The sequence below is a fragment of the Trichogramma pretiosum genome, unplaced genomic scaffold (genome assembly GCF_000599845.2).
Source record: "Trichogramma pretiosum strain Unisexual culture from Peru unplaced genomic scaffold, Tpre_2.0 scaffold29, whole genome shotgun sequence".
Taxonomy (NCBI): Eukaryota; Metazoa; Arthropoda; class Insecta; order Hymenoptera; family Trichogrammatidae; genus Trichogramma; species Trichogramma pretiosum.
In genome coordinates, this window is record NW_019641669.1 from 1,785,914 (window position 1) to 1,806,622 (window position 20,709).

At 38.2% G+C, this 20,709-nt stretch overlaps 5 protein-coding genes across 5 annotated transcripts in view; 2 read left to right on the forward strand and 3 right to left on the reverse strand.

Moving 5' to 3' along the window:
* The window catches only part of LOC106660024, a 28,068-nt gene extending 21,170 nt beyond the window's left edge, over positions 1–6,898 (forward strand). Inside the window, exons 3-5 of the mRNA XM_023460419.1 lie at positions 4,467–4,552; positions 5,387–5,511; positions 5,707–6,898. Coding sequence (XP_023316187.1) covers positions 4,467–4,552; positions 5,387–5,511; positions 5,707–6,312 — 817 coding nt within the window. The 3' untranslated portion in view covers positions 6,313–6,898. The remainder of the gene's footprint in view (positions 1–4,466; positions 4,553–5,386; positions 5,512–5,706) is intronic.
* A 513-nt stretch (positions 6,899–7,411) lies between these two features.
* On the reverse strand, positions 7,412–9,354 carry LOC106660091 (adrenodoxin). Its single transcript, XM_014382930.2, has 4 exons — positions 8,724–9,354; positions 8,510–8,622; positions 8,306–8,438; positions 7,412–8,104 (listed from the first exon to the last, which is right to left on the reverse strand). The coding sequence occupies exons 1-4, from the start codon at positions 8,873–8,875 to the stop codon at positions 8,014–8,016; spliced, it is 489 nt and encodes a 162-aa protein (XP_014238416.1). The 5' UTR covers positions 8,876–9,354; the 3' UTR covers positions 7,412–8,013.
* A 192-nt stretch (positions 9,355–9,546) lies between these two features.
* Positions 9,547–10,742, forward strand: LOC106660090 (uncharacterized protein C16orf52 homolog A). The gene is made up of 3 exons (XM_014382929.2): positions 9,547–9,956; positions 10,051–10,263; positions 10,338–10,742. The coding sequence occupies exons 1-3, from the start codon at positions 9,854–9,856 to the stop codon at positions 10,523–10,525; spliced, it is 504 nt and encodes a 167-aa protein (XP_014238415.1). The 5' UTR covers positions 9,547–9,853; the 3' UTR covers positions 10,526–10,742.
* A 1,083-nt stretch (positions 10,743–11,825) lies between these two features.
* Positions 11,826–17,414, reverse strand: LOC106660226 (ubiquitin carboxyl-terminal hydrolase 10). Its single transcript, XM_014383149.2, has 8 exons — positions 17,121–17,414; positions 15,980–16,104; positions 15,116–15,332; positions 14,546–15,032; positions 13,362–14,464; positions 12,560–13,272; positions 12,233–12,461; positions 11,826–12,150 (listed from the first exon to the last, which is right to left on the reverse strand). Exons 2-8 carry the CDS (start codon positions 15,998–16,000, stop codon positions 11,864–11,866), a joined length of 3,057 nt encoding a protein of 1,018 aa, XP_014238635.1. The 5' UTR covers positions 16,001–16,104; positions 17,121–17,414; the 3' UTR covers positions 11,826–11,863.
* A 1,728-nt stretch (positions 17,415–19,142) lies between these two features.
* On the reverse strand, positions 19,143–20,606 carry LOC106660228 (derlin-1). Its single transcript, XM_014383156.2, has 3 exons — positions 20,552–20,606; positions 19,854–20,480; positions 19,143–19,764 (listed from the first exon to the last, which is right to left on the reverse strand). Exons 2-3 carry the CDS (start codon positions 20,278–20,280, stop codon positions 19,469–19,471), a joined length of 723 nt encoding a protein of 240 aa, XP_014238642.1. The 5' UTR covers positions 20,281–20,480; positions 20,552–20,606; the 3' UTR covers positions 19,143–19,468.
* Positions 20,607–20,709: the final 103 nt, after the last annotated feature.

A 20,709-nucleotide genomic window follows, 5' to 3' on the forward strand; every position in this document is an offset into this window, starting at 1 on the left:
AGTCGCTGCTATGTGTCCTTTTAACAAGGAGATTACAAACCGTAACGTATACACCAACTATATATATCGCGCGGCCAACTCTCGAGAGCGAGCGAGCCGCGTGTCAGCCTATGCGAGAGATTAAGATAATCAGTACAATAGATTTACGGGCGTGTGGGGGATTAACGGCGCGGCGTGCGTTGCGTGCGATCGGCCGATCGTGATTTATCGAAAACTTGAACTAATCAGCTCATCGGATTTAATTAACGAGTCGATACATCAATTATGCGCCTCTGGGGTCTGCTGTTGCTGCTGCAGCCACATTGATATATCCCAGTTTCCGATCGACTGTAATACGTTATGTACTCGTGGCTTATAAAACGATATGCATCATATGTGTGCATTATAAACGATCCATCCGGCTACAAAGAGTTGCCTTTTGCACTCATTTATTTATAAGAAAAGATACGAGTATAAGCACTGGCAAGGAAAAGGCAGCACGCGACAGCTCGATGACGGGACAAACTATGTAATTCGCTGTTTGTGCACACATACGTTATAATAATATATAAACATGGTTTTGTGCACACGCACTGCACATACATACACATTAAAAAAAAACGTGTGCACGCGCGCATGAAAAGCAATAATATAAACAGCCTGAAAAAAATACCTGTGCATCGAAGCGCCCTCGCGTGTGTATATGTATGTGCGCAAAGGCGCAAAGCTTCAGACTGCATCCATATGTATACACACACGCGTGTAGTGCGCTCTGGGTAAATATTGTGCCGAGAGAGGTAGGCGCGTGCATAATATTATATAGCCCTGGCGAGGAAGATGAATAAACTCGCTGCGGCTTTTAACATTTCGCGCGTTTTCTCTCTCATTCTTTTGGCATCTTTTTCTCTTACGCGGGCGCGCGCGCGCCCAGCAAACGAAAACGCGCGAGTATTATATAAAAGAGCGCGCGCATGTAAAGTGCAGCACGCGCCCGGCTTATGCATGTGTGTTTGTGTGTATGTCAAGGAATAGGCTCGCGAGCTGCGTGTCGCACGTGAGCAAAAGAGAGAAGAAAAAAAGAGTAGGGTAAATGCGCTAAAAGCCGTGGCTTTTGCTTTCGGATACATACACGTATAATATCGTGCGTGTGTGTGCAATGCAGCAGCAGCTTATGCGTGTGTACATGTATATTGTGTATAAATGCTCTCGCGGTCAATGCCCGACTTATGCTCGCGCCCCGTGCTCTCGGCTCGCGATATCGCTGTGTAAGTATGCGCCGAGCTGCTCTCGCCCGAGTATCTATGTTTTACACACAGACACACATTACTGTACATTACATACGTGGCGCACGCGATAAATAATAATATTTCGCGCAGCAGCAGCAGCAGCAGCACGAGAGAAATTAACAGAAACGGAGAAAGAAAGGGTCAAGTTTTTGGGCTACGAAGTGCCGAGAGAGAGAAAGAGGTAAGGATTTCTCGGCCCTCTGCACGAAATATGTATGGAGCCCGCGCGATCGCACGCCCACCTCGCCGTATATTACGTTAGCCGAGGAGGATTTCTTTAATTCGTGCCGCCGCGTGATGCGATCGTATACCCGATGCGGTACCGATAAAAATATACGTGCGCCTCTGCCGAGAGAGAGAGAGAGAGAGAGAGAGAGAGAGACAGACGAGCGAAAGGTTGTATTATATAAGGCGCACGTGTAATTTTATACAGCATCGTGCCTCGCGCGCGCGTGGATAATCGGCTAGATGTATCCGCAGCATTGGGCGCTTTATAACCGTTGATCCTCGTGCTCAGAGGCCTCATATACAAGATGAGCGATCTTCGGTTGCGGCGAATCGATAAGCTGCCGCTGCTGCTGCTGCTGCTGCTGCTGGAGTTCGAGCGAAGCGAAAAGTCACCGCGTGCTGCAAGCTCCGGATCTGGGTCAAACTATTTTATGCATTCGTGCGCGCGGCGCGGCGACGAGCTATCGGTAGTATCAACTAAGCTATATACCTATGTCGTACAAACACAAGCGACCACCGCGAGTTTTTGCATGTTTCAACGTCGTTCGCGATTCTCCTGCATGTGTGTATAAATACTGCGCGCTGGCCTCGATGCACAAACCGAGGGATTTGATCGACTTGATATACAAGTATTTTAATAATACGTGAACACGATTCCAACGAGTTTTATATGCTTATCGCTGCAATTCTAATGGCTAAATTTAGCTTTGGCGCGCGAAATTAACGCAAACGTGTGTAGAGTAGCGTCTGCGAAATTTCATTCATTCGGGTTGGCATACGTGTCGCCTATGTCGTGCGCATTTATTATGCATAAAAATACGCACCCGACTTCATTAAATTTACTCAATCGTCTACCTTTATAGACGATGAGCTTTTTTTCGCCTATGATGTCATCGCCGTCAAGTCGACGAAATTTCGCGCTACCGAACGCGAGCTCGTAAATTTTATTTTAACATAATAATACTTTTTTTTAAAGCAACGTCACTCGATTCGTACACGCACATAATATATGTATAAATAAAAATAAAAACTCGTCGACTCGTGTGCTCCAGCATCATGTGCGGTAGTTTATAATATATAGAGAGTCGGTAGCTGCTCTGCGCCGGGTTACGTTACGTTTCAAAAGCGCCCATGATGTCGAACGTGTATACGGGCGCGCGCGCTCACGAGTCACGTCTAGGCGTTGCTTTTTTTTCATGGCTACACACGATGACGACGACGGCGACGTCGAGGAGCGCAAATTCCTGAGTCGCTTTCTCTCGCGTCTACTGGTGCTATATATATAATACGTGTATACTATACGTGATACTAAACGCGCGCGCGGATTGTGTATAACTCCGCGGTGTGTATAGGCTCGCGCGTGCTTGCGATGAATGGCCATGCAAACCTCTCTCTCTCTCTCTCTCTCTCTCTCTCTCTCTCTCTCTCTCCTTTTGCTGCAACGCACATAACACACTCCCACGTGTAATTTGTGTACGCTTGTATGAATATAAGCGCCTTTGCTCATAATCTCGCGACGTTTTGAACGAGATGTGCAGTCGGGCGCGCGTCGCACACACAAAACACTCTCGGACGAGTGGAGATGCGCGCCAAGCGTTAACCGCGCGTCTATAGTTTTTCTTTTCATTTTATTTTTACTTTTTTTTTCAACGCACAGCTCGCTCGCTCGCTCGCATAAGTGCTTTAAACGAATGCCAATTGAAAGAAATGATGGGGCGAAGCTGCACACGAACGATGACGACGATCCCGAGACGACGAGCGACTCGACTGACACATAAAAGCGAGTCGAGATTTCAATAGGTCGACGAAATGTCGCGAGACTCGAGAAGTCGCCAGCAGTTAACAGCAGCAGCAGTAGGCAGCAGCTCGCACCCTATTAAAACCTTATGCGCGGCATGGAAATACACGAGTCCGTCGCCAATCAAAAGCCTCGTATTTCTTGGCCTTGATAAAAGTCTCCGGCTCTTTGCTCTTCATTCAGAAAGGATGATCAACTTAACGATCGTATTAAAAAAGAACGAGAGGGAGAACAGTCGAAGGACTCCATAGTAGGGTTTACTCGGTCAAATCGCTACCAGGCAGTATAACATTAAACATTGGATTCTTTACAAACACACATACACACACACTCTGCTCGTATAAACACTCACATACATACATTTCTCTCGCGCTCCTTGCTGCCAGCGTAGGCTAGAAAGTCCCACGCGCTCCTGGCGTCGAGGCCCTTCTGCAGAAAGAGAGAGAGAGAACGGGTCAAAGACCTTTTATGACCACTCGCTTGCTCGCTGACTCGCCACCACCATCCCCTCTCTGTCTCTCGGTACAACTCCTCGGCATCGCGCCGCACGTCCTGTAAGTCTCTCTCTCTATACATGTATGTACGTACGGCCCATACTTATACCGATCTCTCTCTCTCTCTCTACTCTTGTTCTTTACTCGCTCTCGCGTGTGTTGCACTTAGTTTTAGTTTCGATATTCCGCTGTATGGCACGGGGACTATTTGCCCGTACGACGACGACGACGACGACGACGACGATGATGATGATGACGATCCGATTGACGAAGACGATGATGATGCTCGCGATGCTGACGACGATGACGGTGAAGAACATCGAATATTTATGCGCATATACGCGAGCAAATCTTAATCATTGCTCGTCGTTATATGGAGAAATAACTTTTTTCTCCATTCACGTGTGTATGTACGAACGAACGAACTTGTCCATTCCGAGAATGGATCGAACGAGCTGCGGGATGCGGCTGTAGCCGTTCTTTTTTTCAACGATTTGCGGCGATCTTTCCAAACGAGCTTATACTCTAACTATTTCCTATCTATGCAAAAATAAATAAAGCGCACTATAGAGACTCGATTCGCCTTGATATCGAACGTGCACATATAATACCAGCTACATATATAAAATATGCAAGATATGTAATCGTACTAATATAACATTTACGCACATTGTGTTGCAGGCCTAACAAGTACCTGGAGAAATCTTCGATCAGTCGGACGTGTGCGGTCAGTGGCTTTTTCATAAGCATTCCAGTCTTTTTAACAGGTAAAGGATCTTTTCATCCAGTCGATGTTATAAGTTACAGCGCACACGTGCCCGCATCTCATATTCTCTCGACTCGATAGTAAATTGACTTTTCGGTAGCCGCAAGTTCGCGCGCACGGAACAATGTATGACGTAGCATATAAAGCATTGTGCCAAGTGTCGAGTGAGCCTTGAAACAATAAACGATGACGTACCATACCGAACCGGTCAATAAATGTATTGTACGTAATACGCTCGAGGGGGCAGAAATTACTCTCTTTTTTTTCGGCACCGGCAGTCGTATGCGTACTCGAAGGAAAGAATTCGCGCAACGATTATACACCGCGGCTACAACTGCTCTCGGCGAGTACTGCGAAAACAAAATTTTTATAAAGAGTCAAGTAAGTCTCGCACTGCGTACTTGCGCGTTGTGTGTTACATCGGAGCAGCAGCAGCAGCAGCAGCAGCAGCAGCAGGAACGGCGGCTCCCGGTGGTATTTCTTTCAAAAAATATACTTGCCGCGCGCGCTCGCGTATACGCATTTACAACCTCGAGATTCCCTCTCTTGAATCATTTTATACGGAATGCAGTTTCTCTGCCGGTTGCCGACGCGCCGCCGCGAGCTCATTATTTTTGTTTTAACCCGAGCACACACCGCGCCTAATTTGTATGTAATTTACAATGCGCGCCTGTATATGTACGTATATATGTATATGTAGCACTGCTATGAAGCAAGGGCAGAATTGCCGCACTGGACCTCATTTGACACTCGCGACGATTTCTCTGCGACGTGGCAATTGTCTTACTTACATGTTGTACCTGTTATAAATCGATGTTTGTTCTTATTTCCGCAGGTATGATTCTTTACACGTTCATACAGTTTCAATCGACACCGGCGATCGTTACTTCGACACTCATCGGTGCCGCCATCATATTCAGTGGCTGCGCCCTGGTACACACCGTTTTCGTTTGGCAAAAAGTAAGAGTTACACGTTTATTTTTATTATTATTATTAATTAACTCCGTGTTAAGTATACGACGAAGATTTCTTCTCTCTTTATCTTTCTTTATGGGGCAAGACAATATTTGCTCGCATTTAGGCGGAGAAATTCTTTCGCGCAGTAATTTAGGTCCTATTTTTCTGAACGTTAACTCATCCGATTATTGTTCATAGGAAAAGACGAATGCAATGAAGGCGATGCGTCGAGAACAGTACGAGGCAGCAGCTCAGCTTCAGCGTCAACAGACGTTGCAAAGTCAGCAGCAGCAGCAACAACAGCAACAACAGCAGCATCAGCAACAGCAACAGCAGCAGCATCACCAGCAAACGCAGCAGCAACAGCGTCCGCAAACGATACAGCAGCAGCCGAGATCGTTGACCGCGACGTACAACGGCGGAAACGGCGGCAATGGAGCGTCCACGCGAAACCTGAACGACTCGCACTTGGTCTCGGGCAGTGTGCTGAACGGCAGCCGCTTGACCGGACACCGACACGTGTCCATGTCGCCGCCGCCGCTGCTCATATCGACGCCCGGGCCCAACGGCCACCAGCTGCATCCGGTCCCGCTGAACTCGTCGATGAGGGGTGGTCCCGGCGGCAGGGTGAGCTCGCCGCCCGCGAGCCCGGGCGACCGGTCGCCCACTAGTCCAGCGCAACACAACAGATCGCGCGACGCGATCACGGGCAGCGTGAGTCCGCGGCTGCCGCAAGCCACCATCGATCTCAGCGACGTTGCCAACAATCCCGGCAGCCCGCACGAACTGTCGACCCTCGTTTAGCAATCCTAAATAAATAAATAATATATTATATGCATATTTGAGTATAAATATAAACGAATCTCATTATCGAAAAGAAGAAAAAATTTCGTACCCAATTGCACCGACAATCTCTATTAAGCTTTTATCATGTTTTATCGCGCAAAAGCTTTGCGAGCAAGCGAGCGATGATGATGAAGCGTATATTATTATATATATTTAAAATGTGAAGTGATTGAGTGTCCGAAAAAGAATGATTTAATATGTACATTATTATGTGACCCGCGTTGTTGTTCCGAAGATTATTTATTAGTAACGTAAGATTCTTGTATTGAATATTTATAAATATGTATTGCGAGGTTGCGAGCGAGCTAAGGTTTTAGCATACACTTGTCACTCTTATTTCTCATATGATACAATATTTATAGCACCGGATACCGTATCGTGTAACCGCCAATAAGACTGATTCAAAAATAATGAATTTCATTCGGATTATAATCTTGCGAATTCTTGCCGACAAATCGAATAAATAAATTTATTTTATCGTCCCGATTGACCGTGTATAACGCTCCGCTCGTTTGTTCGTTCGAGACAAAAAAAGCCTACTTGTATATAGTATATTACTGCCCTAGGCCGCGAAAAACAGAAAAGTCCCAGAGTACGTGTAATTAGTGGCCGAGGCGAAGCCGAGGCCGATAAACACGTGCTCTAGGGCTTTCTTTTTTCGCGGCATAGGCCTGTATACTATTTTTCATACATAGTGGCCAGAAAATAGCTCTTCTCGTTTTGCGCAGCGGCCGAGAAGTAGTCACTTTCTGGCCGCTGGTATGAAAATGTATAATGATCTGTTAAAAAATCCACCTATTTTATTAATTTTAACGATTGTGTAAATTTGATTTTTAAATTAAGAAAATTTAATGTTATTTATTCTTTGGAGTACTTAAACTCTCAAAGTTATTAAATTTTAATAAATTTATATAATATATATATATATATTTGTAAATAAGCATTTTATAGATTTATATACAATATCTTACATTATCCATTGCACATATTTAACAGTCTATTTTTTTATTTTTAAATGTGCCTAACAACGATCAGGAAAAGAAAAACAAATTTCAAATTTGTATAAATTATAAACATTTATTATGTCTGTCATTGCCTCCTTGTGTCAGTAGTTTAGTTTTTCATCAATAAAAAAATCATTTTCATAATTCACTTAATTTTAATTACAAACTGATTTGTATCAGAATCTTTTAATTCACAAAGTACAAAAGTGTTTTAACTTTATGTACAACAACATTCATAGATAATCAAATCACTGTGTATGTTCAAAGTAAAGACAAAGACACAAATAAAAACTTATTTCAATATTATAAAGCTTTTTCATGATTTCATAGACATTTCAGCAGTTCAACAATCCTACAATATTCACTTTTCATTTTCAACAATGTTAAAACTTCAAATTTGAGTGAAAATTAAAAAGTGTAATTGATCTTTATACATTGTCTTAACATAAAATATCAATTCTATGTAATCATTCAAATTTAGTATGTATATATGTACAAATATTTACTACCCAAGTGATAGTTGTGAAATTTTCTTTTCTTAAGAATATACCTTACATACAGATTATTCACAAATCACTTGGATTGCATTATAAAAATTCTTGCATCTGTAACTAAATATTGATTCAATACTAGTTGAATTGAATCGATTCAAATGTTAAGATCTAGCGTCATTGATTGTAGCTGGAACTCTCACTTGTAATCCATTCAATTCTTCACTCAAAATTATTTGGCATCCTAATCTAGATCTGAAACAGGTAATTAGCATTTGAATAATATGGCCATTGTGATAAGATAACTTAATCAACCAATAACATTTTCCACAAATAAACAAACTGATTAATTTTAAAATTGACAAAAAAGATATCAAATGTTTAAAAAAATATTTGATATCTGTTTATTATTTTAAAGAAAATGTTATATCATTGAAAACTTTCTTTTTCACTTACGTATCTGTCAGGTCATAAGCAAGGTCAAGCATATCCAGTTCTTCATCTGTAGGTTTTTCAGGCAATTTGTCATAATCTTCTTTAGAAAAAATTAAGTGACACGTACTGCAAGTTAAAGTACCTTCACAAGCTCCTAAAATTAAAAATTTTTCATATTATTTTATTTGAGTTGATAATTCAAATTCTAAGCAAAAAAAAGCTTACCAAATCCATCCAAGTCGATTTCGTTATTTACAATGACGTCTAGCAGACTATCTCCGACTTTGCCTTTGGCTTCGATTTTTTCTCCACTGGCTCTGATAAACGTCACGCTGACTCTGAATGAAAAAAAAATTTTTACACATGAGTGGAACCCATGACGAAACACCATTATGTTGCAAAAAAATAAAGAGAAATTCCATAAAATAAAAAAACTCACTCTTTATTCTGAGCCTGCGGATTGGTCGTAGACAGGAGTCTACCGAAAATCAAGGCCGATTGGTCACTCCTCGCTGCTTTCAAGGCAGATTTCGAAATCGTCTGGGGCACCATGGCTCTGGAAAAGGCCATCACTTTCTGTCTCAATGCCATTATTACGATGGAAAATTTTCCAATATTTCCTTATTGCAGGCCAATCAACTGGTGGGTACTGGCTGACACGATGTTCGCGTGGGTGCGTTTATCACAGCTCTCGGAGGCACGCAATCTTCATGAAAAACGTCGTGCACTTGACACAATCGAATGGCACTGGCAGCTGGTTGCAATCGGCGTGTAGGTACGCTCGCGGACACTGCTCGTCTCATACTGCTGGTCGCATATAACCTCATGTAACTGCTTCCTAGTGTGTGCGATTTTGGCCCCGCACTCGCGCGAATACGTAAGTGTGCGTAAACCTTGCGAAAGCGGAGAGATCACGTAACCTTAAATAACGAGAATCAGGTAGAGTGCGGAGCGAGGAGGCTCCGCTGCGTATACTTTCTCTTTTGGCATGCTAATCGTTTTTCCTCGTATGGTGGTGGCGTGAATCTAAAAATACTTGCAATCCTTTGTTATGCTCGTGGATGATTTCAGCAATGTAACTGTTCTATACCACAAATGTACCAAGTTTAATTAGCTACTGCGAGAGATATTCTCAAAAATCGATGATAAACTGGGCATTTGATTTTTCCCGCTTTCAATCGCAGATGTCGCTAAGGACGTATGACATTCTTGTATGCATTTTCTGCTGTCAAACGTCTGGCGTTTATATGTCCGCCCCATTATAATCACAGGTGTTATTATCAGGGCGTGCTTTGAAGGACTTCCTTCTTCATTGTGTAATCATAGTAAATATTGCAAATTATGACAATTACGTTCTGCTATGAAAACTGTTGTTTCGTCATAAACTTTTAACTGTACCGAGTTGGCAAGATAAATGAAATACACAAAACTAATTTGTTGGGTACAGTCTATAAAGTAGAAGTTCTGTGCTAATATTTAGATTAAGAGCTATAGGCTAATATTTTGGACTTTTGTCGATGTTGAAGAATTGAATATATTATTGTTGCATAAAAAAAGTCAGCGTTAGTTATGGATAAACTAACAGTGGTCTCAGGAACTTTATTTTTGGCAGCTGATATGTTTGCTCTAGTGGGTCTTGCTATGCCAGACTGGATTATTACTGATGTCGGAGGTAAATATTGAGATTCTTATTAAATTCATTTAATATGGCAATCATAAGTTTTACTTAATGGTTTAATTTAATTTGCTAATTCATATTTTTTTAGGGGAAACAAGATTAGGTTTATTATGGTCATGTATGACTTTATACAACAGACCTCAAATTTGTTACAAACCCGATTTAAAACCAGAATGGTGGATGGCTTTGATTTGTATAATAATTGGTTGTGCATTAATTACAACCACTGTTATACTTTTGATCAGTTCTCACTGGGATAGAAATGTAATACCTTACGCTCGATGGGTCGGATTTACTGCCAGTAAGTTGTTTTTGATTCAATTTTTTGAATTGAAAAAGTAAGCAGTAACTTAAATTTGTGTTTAATGTTTGCAGTGGTATTGTTTTGCCTGGCAGCTGTAATATTTCCCATGGGATTTAATATGGATGAAATAGGTGGACAACCTTATCAATTGCCTAATTCACACCAAGTTGGGATTTCTTACATATTATTTGTTTTAGCTCTCTGGATAACTGTAATTTCTGAGCTATTTGCTGGTAAAGTGTGTTTACCACAATTTTAGCATCTTCTGACAAATTTTTTTTTCTTTTCCCTATTGTTGAGTATTTTATGTATTCCTTACATATATAGGCGTGACATTCCAAGACTCGAAGAACTCTTGGAACGTTTCAGGCTATAATTTTATTTTAATTGTTGAGTTTATAAAATTTGTCAGAAACATCAGTATTTTCATATAAGTAGGTTTTAAGTTACATTCATTTTTTTAAAGTCATTCAAAACTGGGTTGAATTTTTCAACTACGCATAGTATTTTGAAATTTTCAAAATAAAAAAAAAATTGTAATTAGAAATGAAGACGAAACTGGAAAAACAAAAGATGGAATTGTTTTCAATTCTCTTTTATTTCTGTACTGTAATTAACTTGAAATTAAGAAAAATGAATGTCATTAATCGTTGTTTGTTTTCGGACGAAATAGATAAATCATTTCAAAATGTATATAAGGTAAAAGCAATATTTTTATCACTTATTTATAATATTTTCATAATTGAATAATTCCTTAAAATCAATCGAAGTAGATGAACTAGCAACTGCATTTAATTTAAAATCATAAAACGTCCAAATTTGCTCATTTATTTGTATCAAACTAATGAGCAAACACACTTTTTTATTGTACAAACAGTTTTTATATTAATGGTTGTGATATATCATTATTAATTATGCAGTAAGACTTTTGTAAATAAATTAAGAAATCGTTTGTAAAGATCTATCTAGAAAACTTAAAATAAATATAGATGAATCTTCCGGTGACTATATTACGTTCAAATGTAGAATTGTAGATATTGAGTGTATATGATAACTTAAGGTTAAATAAAATTTTAGGTTTAATGAAAGTAATTATTTTTATTTATTATTAACATAAAGAACCAGGAACAAAAGCTAATTGACCAACGGATTATCTAAAAAGGAGAGTGTAAAAATTTGTATAGAAACTAACTACTATTATTTTTCTCTTAAGTCAAATTTTACCTATAAATAACTAAAAAATTTTCTCCTTTTACGATAATAATTTTTTTCCTGCAATCAGTAAGTGTTCCCAGTTCTCTATACATCTTTATTTCACATACCAAATATTACTTACATCAAAATCATAACGATCGCATTATTTATATATTTATATATATAACGATATGAATATGATACATTTAAAAAGTGTAACATTCTTTCTACAATAATATATTTTTCGATTTTTTAACGCTTAATTCATTTTTTTTATAAGTTACTTATATATAAATCTCAAATTTAATTTAGACGATATAAAAATGCAAGGTATTTTATCTTTTAAACGAATTTGTAATATACTATTTATAATAATCCCCCCTGCTACCCCCTTGTTATTATTCTACCGCGTTTTGCTAATATTTGTTTGGCTGTTACCAATTGTATCACATCTCCTATAATACAATAAATATGGGACTCGAGGTGACTGTGGGTTTAGTACACTGAACTCTGAAACACCTTTCAGTGAACTGTCGTCATAACGGACCCAGCCGCCGTAGCCTACGTGAAAAGCGTCCGTGATATAATGGCCTTTAGTGGCTTCTTTGCCATCGTGATACGTGACAGCAAATAGTTTGTATTGTTTTTGTTTTGAATTGAGTTTTGGTCGGGCAGGAGCTGACATTATTTCTGAAAATTGAAGTTTTTGTTAGGTAAGATTCTCATTTGATGCTACGGTATTATTAACGAAAATTTTATGATGAGTACTTACTACTATCGATTTTAAGGTCTATAGGGAATTCCACACTCTTGAGAATTTTCGAGCACCCATCAAGATTGTAGTCGAACCACTTCAAATGTAAAATTAATATCACTGGTAAATCTTCTAATGTCACTTGTTTCCATGCTTCAATCTTTTGTTTTGTTTTGCTACAGGTCATGCCTTCTAAAGGATCCTTTCCAACTAGTAGATCTAAAGCAGTTTTGACCGAATCTGCTTTCTATAAATTTTAATGATATCATTTATTAGTGGTGATCATTAAATTATATTTCTTTTGAAGAGTAAATAAGGAGTAAGGTAAATATATAAAATACGAACCTCGATTTCAAGTTGCAATGTGTAGAAAGGCTGCACATAGTCTGATAATTCAGCTCCTCGAGACACCCTCGATCTTATCTGGCCTCTAAATATGTCCGAAAGCGGTGTACGACCGAAATCAGTGCTTCGCGTAATAGATCCTTTATTTTTAGGGCCCATTATTTTCCATTCGTCTGGGTCTTCGGGGTTGTCAGACGTGGCAGTGTCAGCAGTTGGCTTTGTGCATTCGGCAGGTTTTTGCTCATTGTTATCGGCTAATTTCATGAGCTCTAACATTTCGTCACCGAGGTTATTGAGTAAACAGGACAAGAATTCTTCCGCATCTTCTTGTCTGCCTTCCACTGAAAAGGACCCTGCAGTAGATGTATTTCTCATTGTACTGTAGATATACGAAGGTTCAAACGGAACACCCGACTGTATATCGGCAGCATCTTCGAGTTTTTTATGAGTTCTATCGCGTCTGCCTAAGCGAGCTCCTTCGGGCAATGGAGAGAATTCTCGAGCAAATTTGATCATATTATCTATCAAAGGACTGCGAGAATTTTTCGACACGGACTTATTGTAGGGCATAGCCATCAATAAGTTATAAAAAGGTGGACAAGCTAACAGTGCTTGCAGTATACTATTGATATAGCAATAATTGCTTCTGTTTGTCAAGCCTCGAGGTAAGAAACTTACAGTTTGCTTATTTAGTTCATAAGTTAATAAAAATTCTGAAAAAATAAAATTAATTGTTCAATATTTTTTTAGGGATTTTTAAAGAAGTTAATGAGTAGCGAATATTCTAGTTTTTAAAACTTACCACCCATCCTGTAGGAGATTGGCTCGTCATAATGTTTAGAAGATTTGTCATTTAAATTGGTCGGCGTTGAAATCGGTTTTGGTTTGTTTTCTGTCTGAACTCGTTCCGTATTTTCAGTCTGTCGTTTTGTTTGCTGTACATTTTTTCTTATCGTCTTATTTTTGTCGTTTACGTCATGTGGAATCGATGCCTTATTAACGTTAGAATTCACCAAAGGTGCCGGCTTTGAGTGAATATTTTCAGAACCTGATAATCCGTTAGGTTTCTTCACTAATTCAGCCCAAGAGAACGCTGGTTTCGGAGGTTCACTGGACGTTTTTGTTTCTACAGTAGCAGGCACTTCGTTATTTTTATCTGAAAGAGTTTTTTCAGTCTTTTGTGGCCCAGTGATTTGTACCTTCTTTTCTTCTTTGACTTGCTCCAATTTCGGTTCCACTATTACAGATGCTTCTTTGTGATCTGTTATTTTTGTGTCTGTAATTGGAGATTGCTCTTTACTCAATGCAGCTGCTGGTAAATCGCTTACTTCTTTGTTATTTTGTTCAACATATTCGACAGTTGAAGCAGTTAAAAATTTATTGTTTTTATTAATAACTAAAGTTTCATCGATAGCTTCTGATTTTGAGCAATTATCTTCCGATTTGGGAAGTGAATTTTCCGGGTTAAGAGAATTTTTCGATTCTCTGCAATTTTCGGTAAGGGGAAGATCTGCGTTCACAATTATCATCGCCGAAGAATTTTGAACGTTGCCTTGTACATTCAAGTGTACATTCGATTTTGAATCAGTTTGTGCAATTGGTTGTACATCTCGCTGTACATCTTGTTGAACGATTGGTTGCACATCACGAGTTATTTGCGGTACGTCTCGTTGTGCAACTTGTTGTAAATCTTGTTGTAGATTTAATTGCATTTCTGATTGCAAATCATGTAGCACATTGGACTGTACATCAATTGGCATTTCTGGTAACAAGTTTGATTGTTTTTGTATTTTTCTATCATAAGATTTATGATTTGTTACTTTGGCATCCCCATTCATTTGGTTAGCATTAGACTGACGATTAAATTTATGGGTTGAGGGTGGATGGTAAACTGGAGACATATATCTGTAACAAATTTTTTATTTAGTCTCTTCAATAAACATGTAGTATTATATTAGGAATATTCTAAACATAAATTTAACTTACTCAACACGATGATTTGGCTGTGTCATCGGCTGGTACATAGTTTGGGGAGGGTAAAAAACTGGGTGATTTGGTGCAGGATGAGCAACTTGTTGCTCTTGCATATACATGTATGAAGGATGTGCTGGTAGTCCCATTGCATACTGATTATGTTCATTGATGAACGCATTTTGTATATCTTGTGTATTGTGGTTCATATTGCGTGAATAATTCTTGTGTTGGCGTCCAGAACCTCGACGTCTACCGTTATTCTCCCTCATTGGTGGCATCTCTCGATGTTCACTGTATGGAATATACATACCTGGAAGTTCTTGATTATATGGGAGGTAATTTTGTGGTTCAGCCGGCATATTATTTATATGGTGCTGCCATTCAGATTGATACACTGGCATAACTTGTTGCGTGTACTGCATCATATTTGGCACAGGCATGTAAAGCGACGATTGATTTGTAGCTTGATTTTCATACTTTATAAAAGTAGGGTCGACTTCTAAAGAATAAAAAAGAAAAAAATGTAATGAGAAATTGAAAATTTTTTGAAGAGAAATCAAAAAATTAAAATAATATATATACCATATGGGTAGCATAGTTTGGGTGTTTCTTCATGTGTCTCTGGAACTGTTTGATATATCATGGGTTGTTGATATATCGGTTGCTGTTCTACTGGAACCGGCCATGGCAATTTTAGACCCTCACTGGTTTCATTATTGGGTCTTAAAAGGTCAACTAATTCATTTCTTGTGTGATTATCCAGATCACTGAAGTCCAGAAATTGAATATCTTGTAAATTCTGTAAAATGTAAATTTTGATTACAGTTTTGTTTAAATAAAATATGTTTTATTGTAGTTGAATATGTGTATGGATCTCTAATTTAGTATATAAAAAGAATACTTGATAAAAAATTTTTTTAATTAAATCACTTTAACCAGCATCAGTTTTTTCAGCAATCAAGATTATCACAAATGTAACCTCAATATTTAAACGTGTGAAAATGGATATTTTTAAGTTGTTAAGTACAAGTGCAAAGACTAGAACCCAAAGGCTAAAAATGTGTAATGATTTGAAGAATGTGAGCTAAGATAAGCAACTAAAATGATTTAAATGTCGATTGGGGATAAGCTACTATTGAAACGAACGTGAGAAAAATCTAACCTCTAAGTTTCAAAATGAAGCTTAATGAATTCAGAAAAATTTTTAATTTTTGAAATATCTATGTAATTAATATGAAGAAGCAAAAAAATTTAGAGTATTTAATCAACAAATTTGATGAAAAATCAACTACTAACAATGATAACGTAACCTATGAAACATCATGTGATACGCATACGAGCGATGGAACATGCGAATTCAGTCGAAGTCCCGAAAGGTTCATTGTAAAAAAATAAAATAAAAAGACAAATAACTGTAAAAAATAAGTGAATGTAATAATTGCTTACCTGTTGATACATTGAATCCATAGTGTCGAGGCTCTAGCTTTAATGAAAGCATGTAAGGTCGAAATTTCAGATACGCGGCGATGTCAGGATGTTTCAGACGAGTAGTTGCACTTGCAGAGCATTCACTAAATAAAACGAATTATTTTTAGAAAATAAATAAACTTTCAATTTCGGAAACACTTGATTGACTAGGCTCTCGGTCACGATCGAACTTAAAAAAACAGAAATTGTCCGATTTATGACCCGCCTGCACTGCACGAATCAGTCTTAGCGCGACCACGAGGCTCTTACACGACACACACGCACGCATACGGCAGGCAGCAGAGCCTATGGAGTTCACCACATCGCTCGTGGAGAATCCGAGCTAAGAGAGAGTAGTGCGTGTCTACACGGAGTTACGAAGGTGACTTACTACTTTGCTAAGCGAGTGCTCGCACACTGACGATGTGCCCGAGCCGCAGACCTTTCAGGCTGCTGCTGGCTTCAAGATTACTTTCACTTTTCCCCCTCTATGATACTATTTTCCTAATGATGTGCTTTTACTATAGATTAAGAACCCTCCTCTAATGGATGTAGATAGATCCAAATTTTCGACTAATTTCTATTCGACGCGCCGAGAAATTTGTGAGGTACGCGCGTTCGTCCTTTTTATTTTTACTTAAAATTCTCATTGATCGATGTCCCGAAAAAGTTGTACGAGCTTCAGTAAGTTACACTCGAAACCATGTAGGTTATATCAATGATTTTTTTTCACCTGTTACGTTAACAAATAATTGAAGTCGTAAAAGTAGATATTGTTTGTTTTAAAAAAAACTTGTACGCGACGTGTAAGGACTGTCGTATGAATCGTTGGAATTATCCTTAAAGCACGTGGTCCCTCTCGCGCGTGGTTATATTCTCTCGATTATTTTCAGATATTCAATTTTTCGCTTTGCGGTCGGTCTGTTACTGTGAGAAAACGAAGAATCCTCATTACAGATCTTCGGTAAAAAGGTGGACACACAACGTCATAGTGGTTTTTTTAACCGTCGTGCTCGATATATCTCTGCATCAAAGTAAGTTTAACGTAACGAGGAAGGCAAAGCTAACCAAGTTAACCGAGAGCCAATCGCAAATGATTCTAATGATTGAGCGTACTTACGTTCAGCTTATGGTTGCCGCACGAGAGGCAGCAGTTCATGAACGCTGGAAAATGTCTCGTTGCAGTTTTGCAGGCAAAACACATGCTATCGTGCATGCAAAAAAAAGGGATTCGAGCGACACTTCTATCCACTCACGCGGATGTCTCGTGGCACACGACGAGCCGCGGTATATAACGTTGATCGACGTCGGATGGAATTATCCCGAACTTTACTTACTGGCACGAGAAAGGGGCTACACGCGTCCACACGGCAGCTCTACGGGGCACACGAGCAGAATACAATCGAGATTATTGCATCATTTTCTTCTCGTTCCATAATGTCGCCGATGGATGGACGCCGAAAGATCGGCTTGCGCATGCCTCGGGTGAAATAGACGGTCGCACGACGACACAGACGCCACCATTGCAATGATATTTTAGAGCCCCCGCATGCGGTGAGCTTGCTCGATCGTCGGCACATAAGCAACGTGGCTCTATACGCAGCAAGCGGCATACGCAGGGACCATTTATTGTCATTGGTATGCCATTTTAAGCCGCGTCGTCCGCGCGCCGTGCTGGCCACTGTCGGAAAAGAGAGATAGTGACCAGCGCAGCTTGGGCTGTGCCGGCTCGTTTCGTTATTCGTACTGCCTGCATATGTTGGACATCTGATACTTTCGCGCGCCCGTTATGTTAGAAATTCAAACGGCTCCTGAATGAAAGTCGAATTCCATGATTTTATTAAAGTATCACTTCACGATGCTATTATAAGCTGTTTCCAATTGTACAAAATAATGTCTTTTCAGTTATACTTTCGCTTTTGATCCTAATCTGACTCACACATGAACGATTTTCCTTGGACCAATGGTCCTCACCTTCAAATGCAATTACGATCTGCTATTCGTTTAAATAAAGAGATATTTTTACCTGCTGATACAAACTTATCAAAAACAAAAAGTTAAAAAAATGTCCGATCTGAACTAATTTTCATAAATAATAGTCACCATGATCGATCTGCAATTCGTTTGAATTAAGAGATATTTTTACCTAGGACGAAAGCCGACAAATGTACTTGTATAGACCCATTGTTAAGTTAACGCGAAATTTCAAAAAATGTCACTTTGTTAAATTTGGTGATGGCTCTCTGAATTCCCTTTCATTTGTGGGCATTATTTTTACTTGCGAAATTTGCGTTATTGAAATATAAACAATTTAGATTATGAAATAAAATGTGAGTAACACATCTCACTTGCTTGATAACGTACTTCGATTATTAAAACACGAGTTTCAATAGCTATGTTTTGAATAAGACACAATTTTCGGTTTTTCAATATTTTTATAAAATGTTTAAAAAATAAGGAGGTCTCCCTCATCAATTAAAATGAAAGATTATGAAAATTACTGGGTATTTTCTAAAATGAATATTTGTCGAAAGTTATTTTTTTAAATTAATTATTCAAATAATCATTGTAAATTGTAAATAGGTGTATATTGTTTAAAATATGTGACATAAATGCATGAATGTAATTCAGAAATAATATGAGTGAAACATATCATTTAAAACCTATCTACAGAAAGATGTATATATCGATTTCTAGTTAGTATAATGAATACAAGCATACACAGTAATTACAACCGTTTCAGTGGAGATTTCTCACTGAACGTGGCCTTTCCTGATTGATAAAATGCATTAAAATTTCTCCGAAGAATTTAGACTCAATTTAGTCGAAAGAACGAGGTTTTATGAATGTAGTTTTAATTTCACAAAGAGTTGTATTATTTTCCATTGTAGGTGCTTCGATGCTATCTTCAATCCCATCGTTATAATATTAACTTGGATAAAAAATCAAAATTGTTATCTTCTGAGAGCGAGTGGTAGAATAGAAAATTCGGGATTTATCGGAAACATATGGTTGGTTGACCTCGTTTTTTGAGCATTTTCAAGTTCATCCCAACGGAATTAACCATTTCGGGCTTACAGCCAAAAAGAAAATTTCATTTTTGATAAAGTTTTTTAAAAATAATTTTTTCAGAACAAATGAATTCTCTTTTAATTTGTAAATTTTTATTATCAGTTTTTCTTAAACCTAATCAGTAAAAAGAATATTTCACATTCATTTTTAACAACATGACTCACAAATTTTTTCATTTTTTCATTTCCATCACACGTTCCTTTTGCACACACCTTGTTTATTATTAACAATTAGTAATGAAAAAATTACAAAATTATTTAAAGTGCGTTTTACAAGAAGCAAATTAATAGATGTCAGTTTTTATACAAAAAATTTTTTTCTTTCTAATGTAGACTCAAGTATAAATAATCAACATAATAATCAGATAATCCATAATTATAATTTGAACCATTTTAATTAATCTCCAAGAACACGTCCAGCTCCCCAAACATGTCCTCTATGTATATTTCCAGTATTTTGTGAAGGAGCGGCGCCAAATCCTCTAACATTACTAGTAGGAGGGAAATAATATTCTAAAATAGCTGGAGTGTTGAGTAAACTTGGACCACCAAATTCTTGTGGATACTTGAATTTCAAAAAGAAGTACAAATGACCACATAAGATTCCTATTAATTCTTCTGTAGCATCGTGATTTGTAATGAAGTTAACAGCAAGTAACACCCATGGCAAGTACATCGCTTGGAAGCGTAAACCTAAAATTATGCATACAATATAATAATAAATATCTGCTTATATATTTCTTATAATTACAATAAAAAATTAAAAATAAAAACAAACTTACCAAACCAAAATTGTACAATAACATCTTTGTTTAACTGACACCAAACGTAGATGATACTGACTATCATAGCATTCATTAACAATGGGAAATTTAATAATATAGCTGCTACAATACAGCATGCCCAATTAAATATTAATAAGTAAAAATAATCTGCTGGTCTCCCATCATATTCCTTTTTTTCTAGTCTAAGTGAGTAGTTGTAGAGGAAGTACATATTCATCATCCAATGAAAATTTAGAGGATAATAGAATAAACAAGTGAATGCTCTCCATATTTGAAAACCTTTGATGAAGGGCTCGTATATCAGAAAGAAGTTGATAACATTCATCAAACGAAACCTCCCAATTAGTGAAAATATGGTTGACAATGCCACCCAGTACTTCGTGAATACTGGGAGGCCCTCAAACCACTCAAATACAGTCGGCATTTTGACTAATTATCATAAAATCACTACACAATTACTACTATTTCACTTATTTATTTACCAAGCTTGAAGATTTTAAGCTCACGCTTAATTATTCTTCAAACAAGTTTGTTTGTTGTGATCAGCTGAACAGAACTTAATGCCAATACATCTAAATCTCTGCACGACGGTATTCTTTATGTAAATGAAGTGATGCGTGACGTCTGCAAAATTTTATCAAAAAGTGCAGCTAAAGAAGACGTGTGCATGCCGTGCACTATTTGAAATGACTTACAACAATCTCTGTTTTGGTTATAGTTTTAACTCGGTGCCTTTGTAAGATTGACGTGGCCCTCGCAAGTCGCAGAACTAAACCAAACTCTATGCGTTGCTATTTGAGACTATTTGCTTCGTGATGTTGTGGAAAGACCTTAAAATTTTAAGAAAGCTCAT

Excerpts from the sequence above, each read along its gene's own strand:
- LOC106660226 (XM_014383149.2), bottom strand. The coding sequence starts at position 16,000 with ATGGATTCAATGTATCAACAG. Across the intron at positions 15,033-15,115 it reads CAAACTATGCTACCCATATG|AAGTCGACCCTACTTTTATA; the intron begins GTATATATATTA and ends TTTATTCTTTAG. Across the intron at positions 12,462-12,559 it reads CATTGCAACTTGAAATCGAG|AAAGCAGATTCGGTCAAAAC; the intron begins GTTCGTATTTTA and ends TAAAATTTATAG.
- LOC106660228 (XM_014383156.2), bottom strand. The coding sequence starts at position 20,280 with ATGCCGACTGTATTTGAGTGGTTTGAGGGCCTCCCAGTATTCACGAAG. Across the intron at positions 19,765-19,853 it reads TATTGTACAATTTTGGTTTG|GTTTACGCTTCCAAGCGATG; the intron begins GTAAGTTTGTTT and ends GCATAATTTTAG.
- LOC106660091 (XM_014382930.2), bottom strand. The coding sequence starts at position 8,875 with ATGGCATTGAGACAGAAAGTGATGGCCTTTTCCAGAGCCATGGTGCCC. Across the intron at positions 8,623-8,723 it reads CCGCAGGCTCAGAATAAAGA|AGTCAGCGTGACGTTTATCA; the intron begins GTGAGTTTTTTT and ends TTTTTCATTCAG. Across the intron at positions 8,105-8,305 it reads GCTTATGACCTGACAGATAC|ATCTAGATTAGGATGCCAAA; the intron begins GTAAGTGAAAAA and ends TACCTGTTTCAG.
- LOC106660090 (XM_014382929.2), top strand. The coding sequence starts at position 9,854 with ATGGATAAACTAACAGTGGTCTCAGGAACTTTATTTTTGGCAGCTGAT. Across the intron at positions 9,957-10,050 it reads GATTATTACTGATGTCGGAG|GGGAAACAAGATTAGGTTTA; the intron begins GTAAATATTGAG and ends ATATTTTTTTAG. Across the intron at positions 10,264-10,337 it reads ATGGGTCGGATTTACTGCCA|TGGTATTGTTTTGCCTGGCA; the intron begins GTAAGTTGTTTT and ends TAATGTTTGCAG.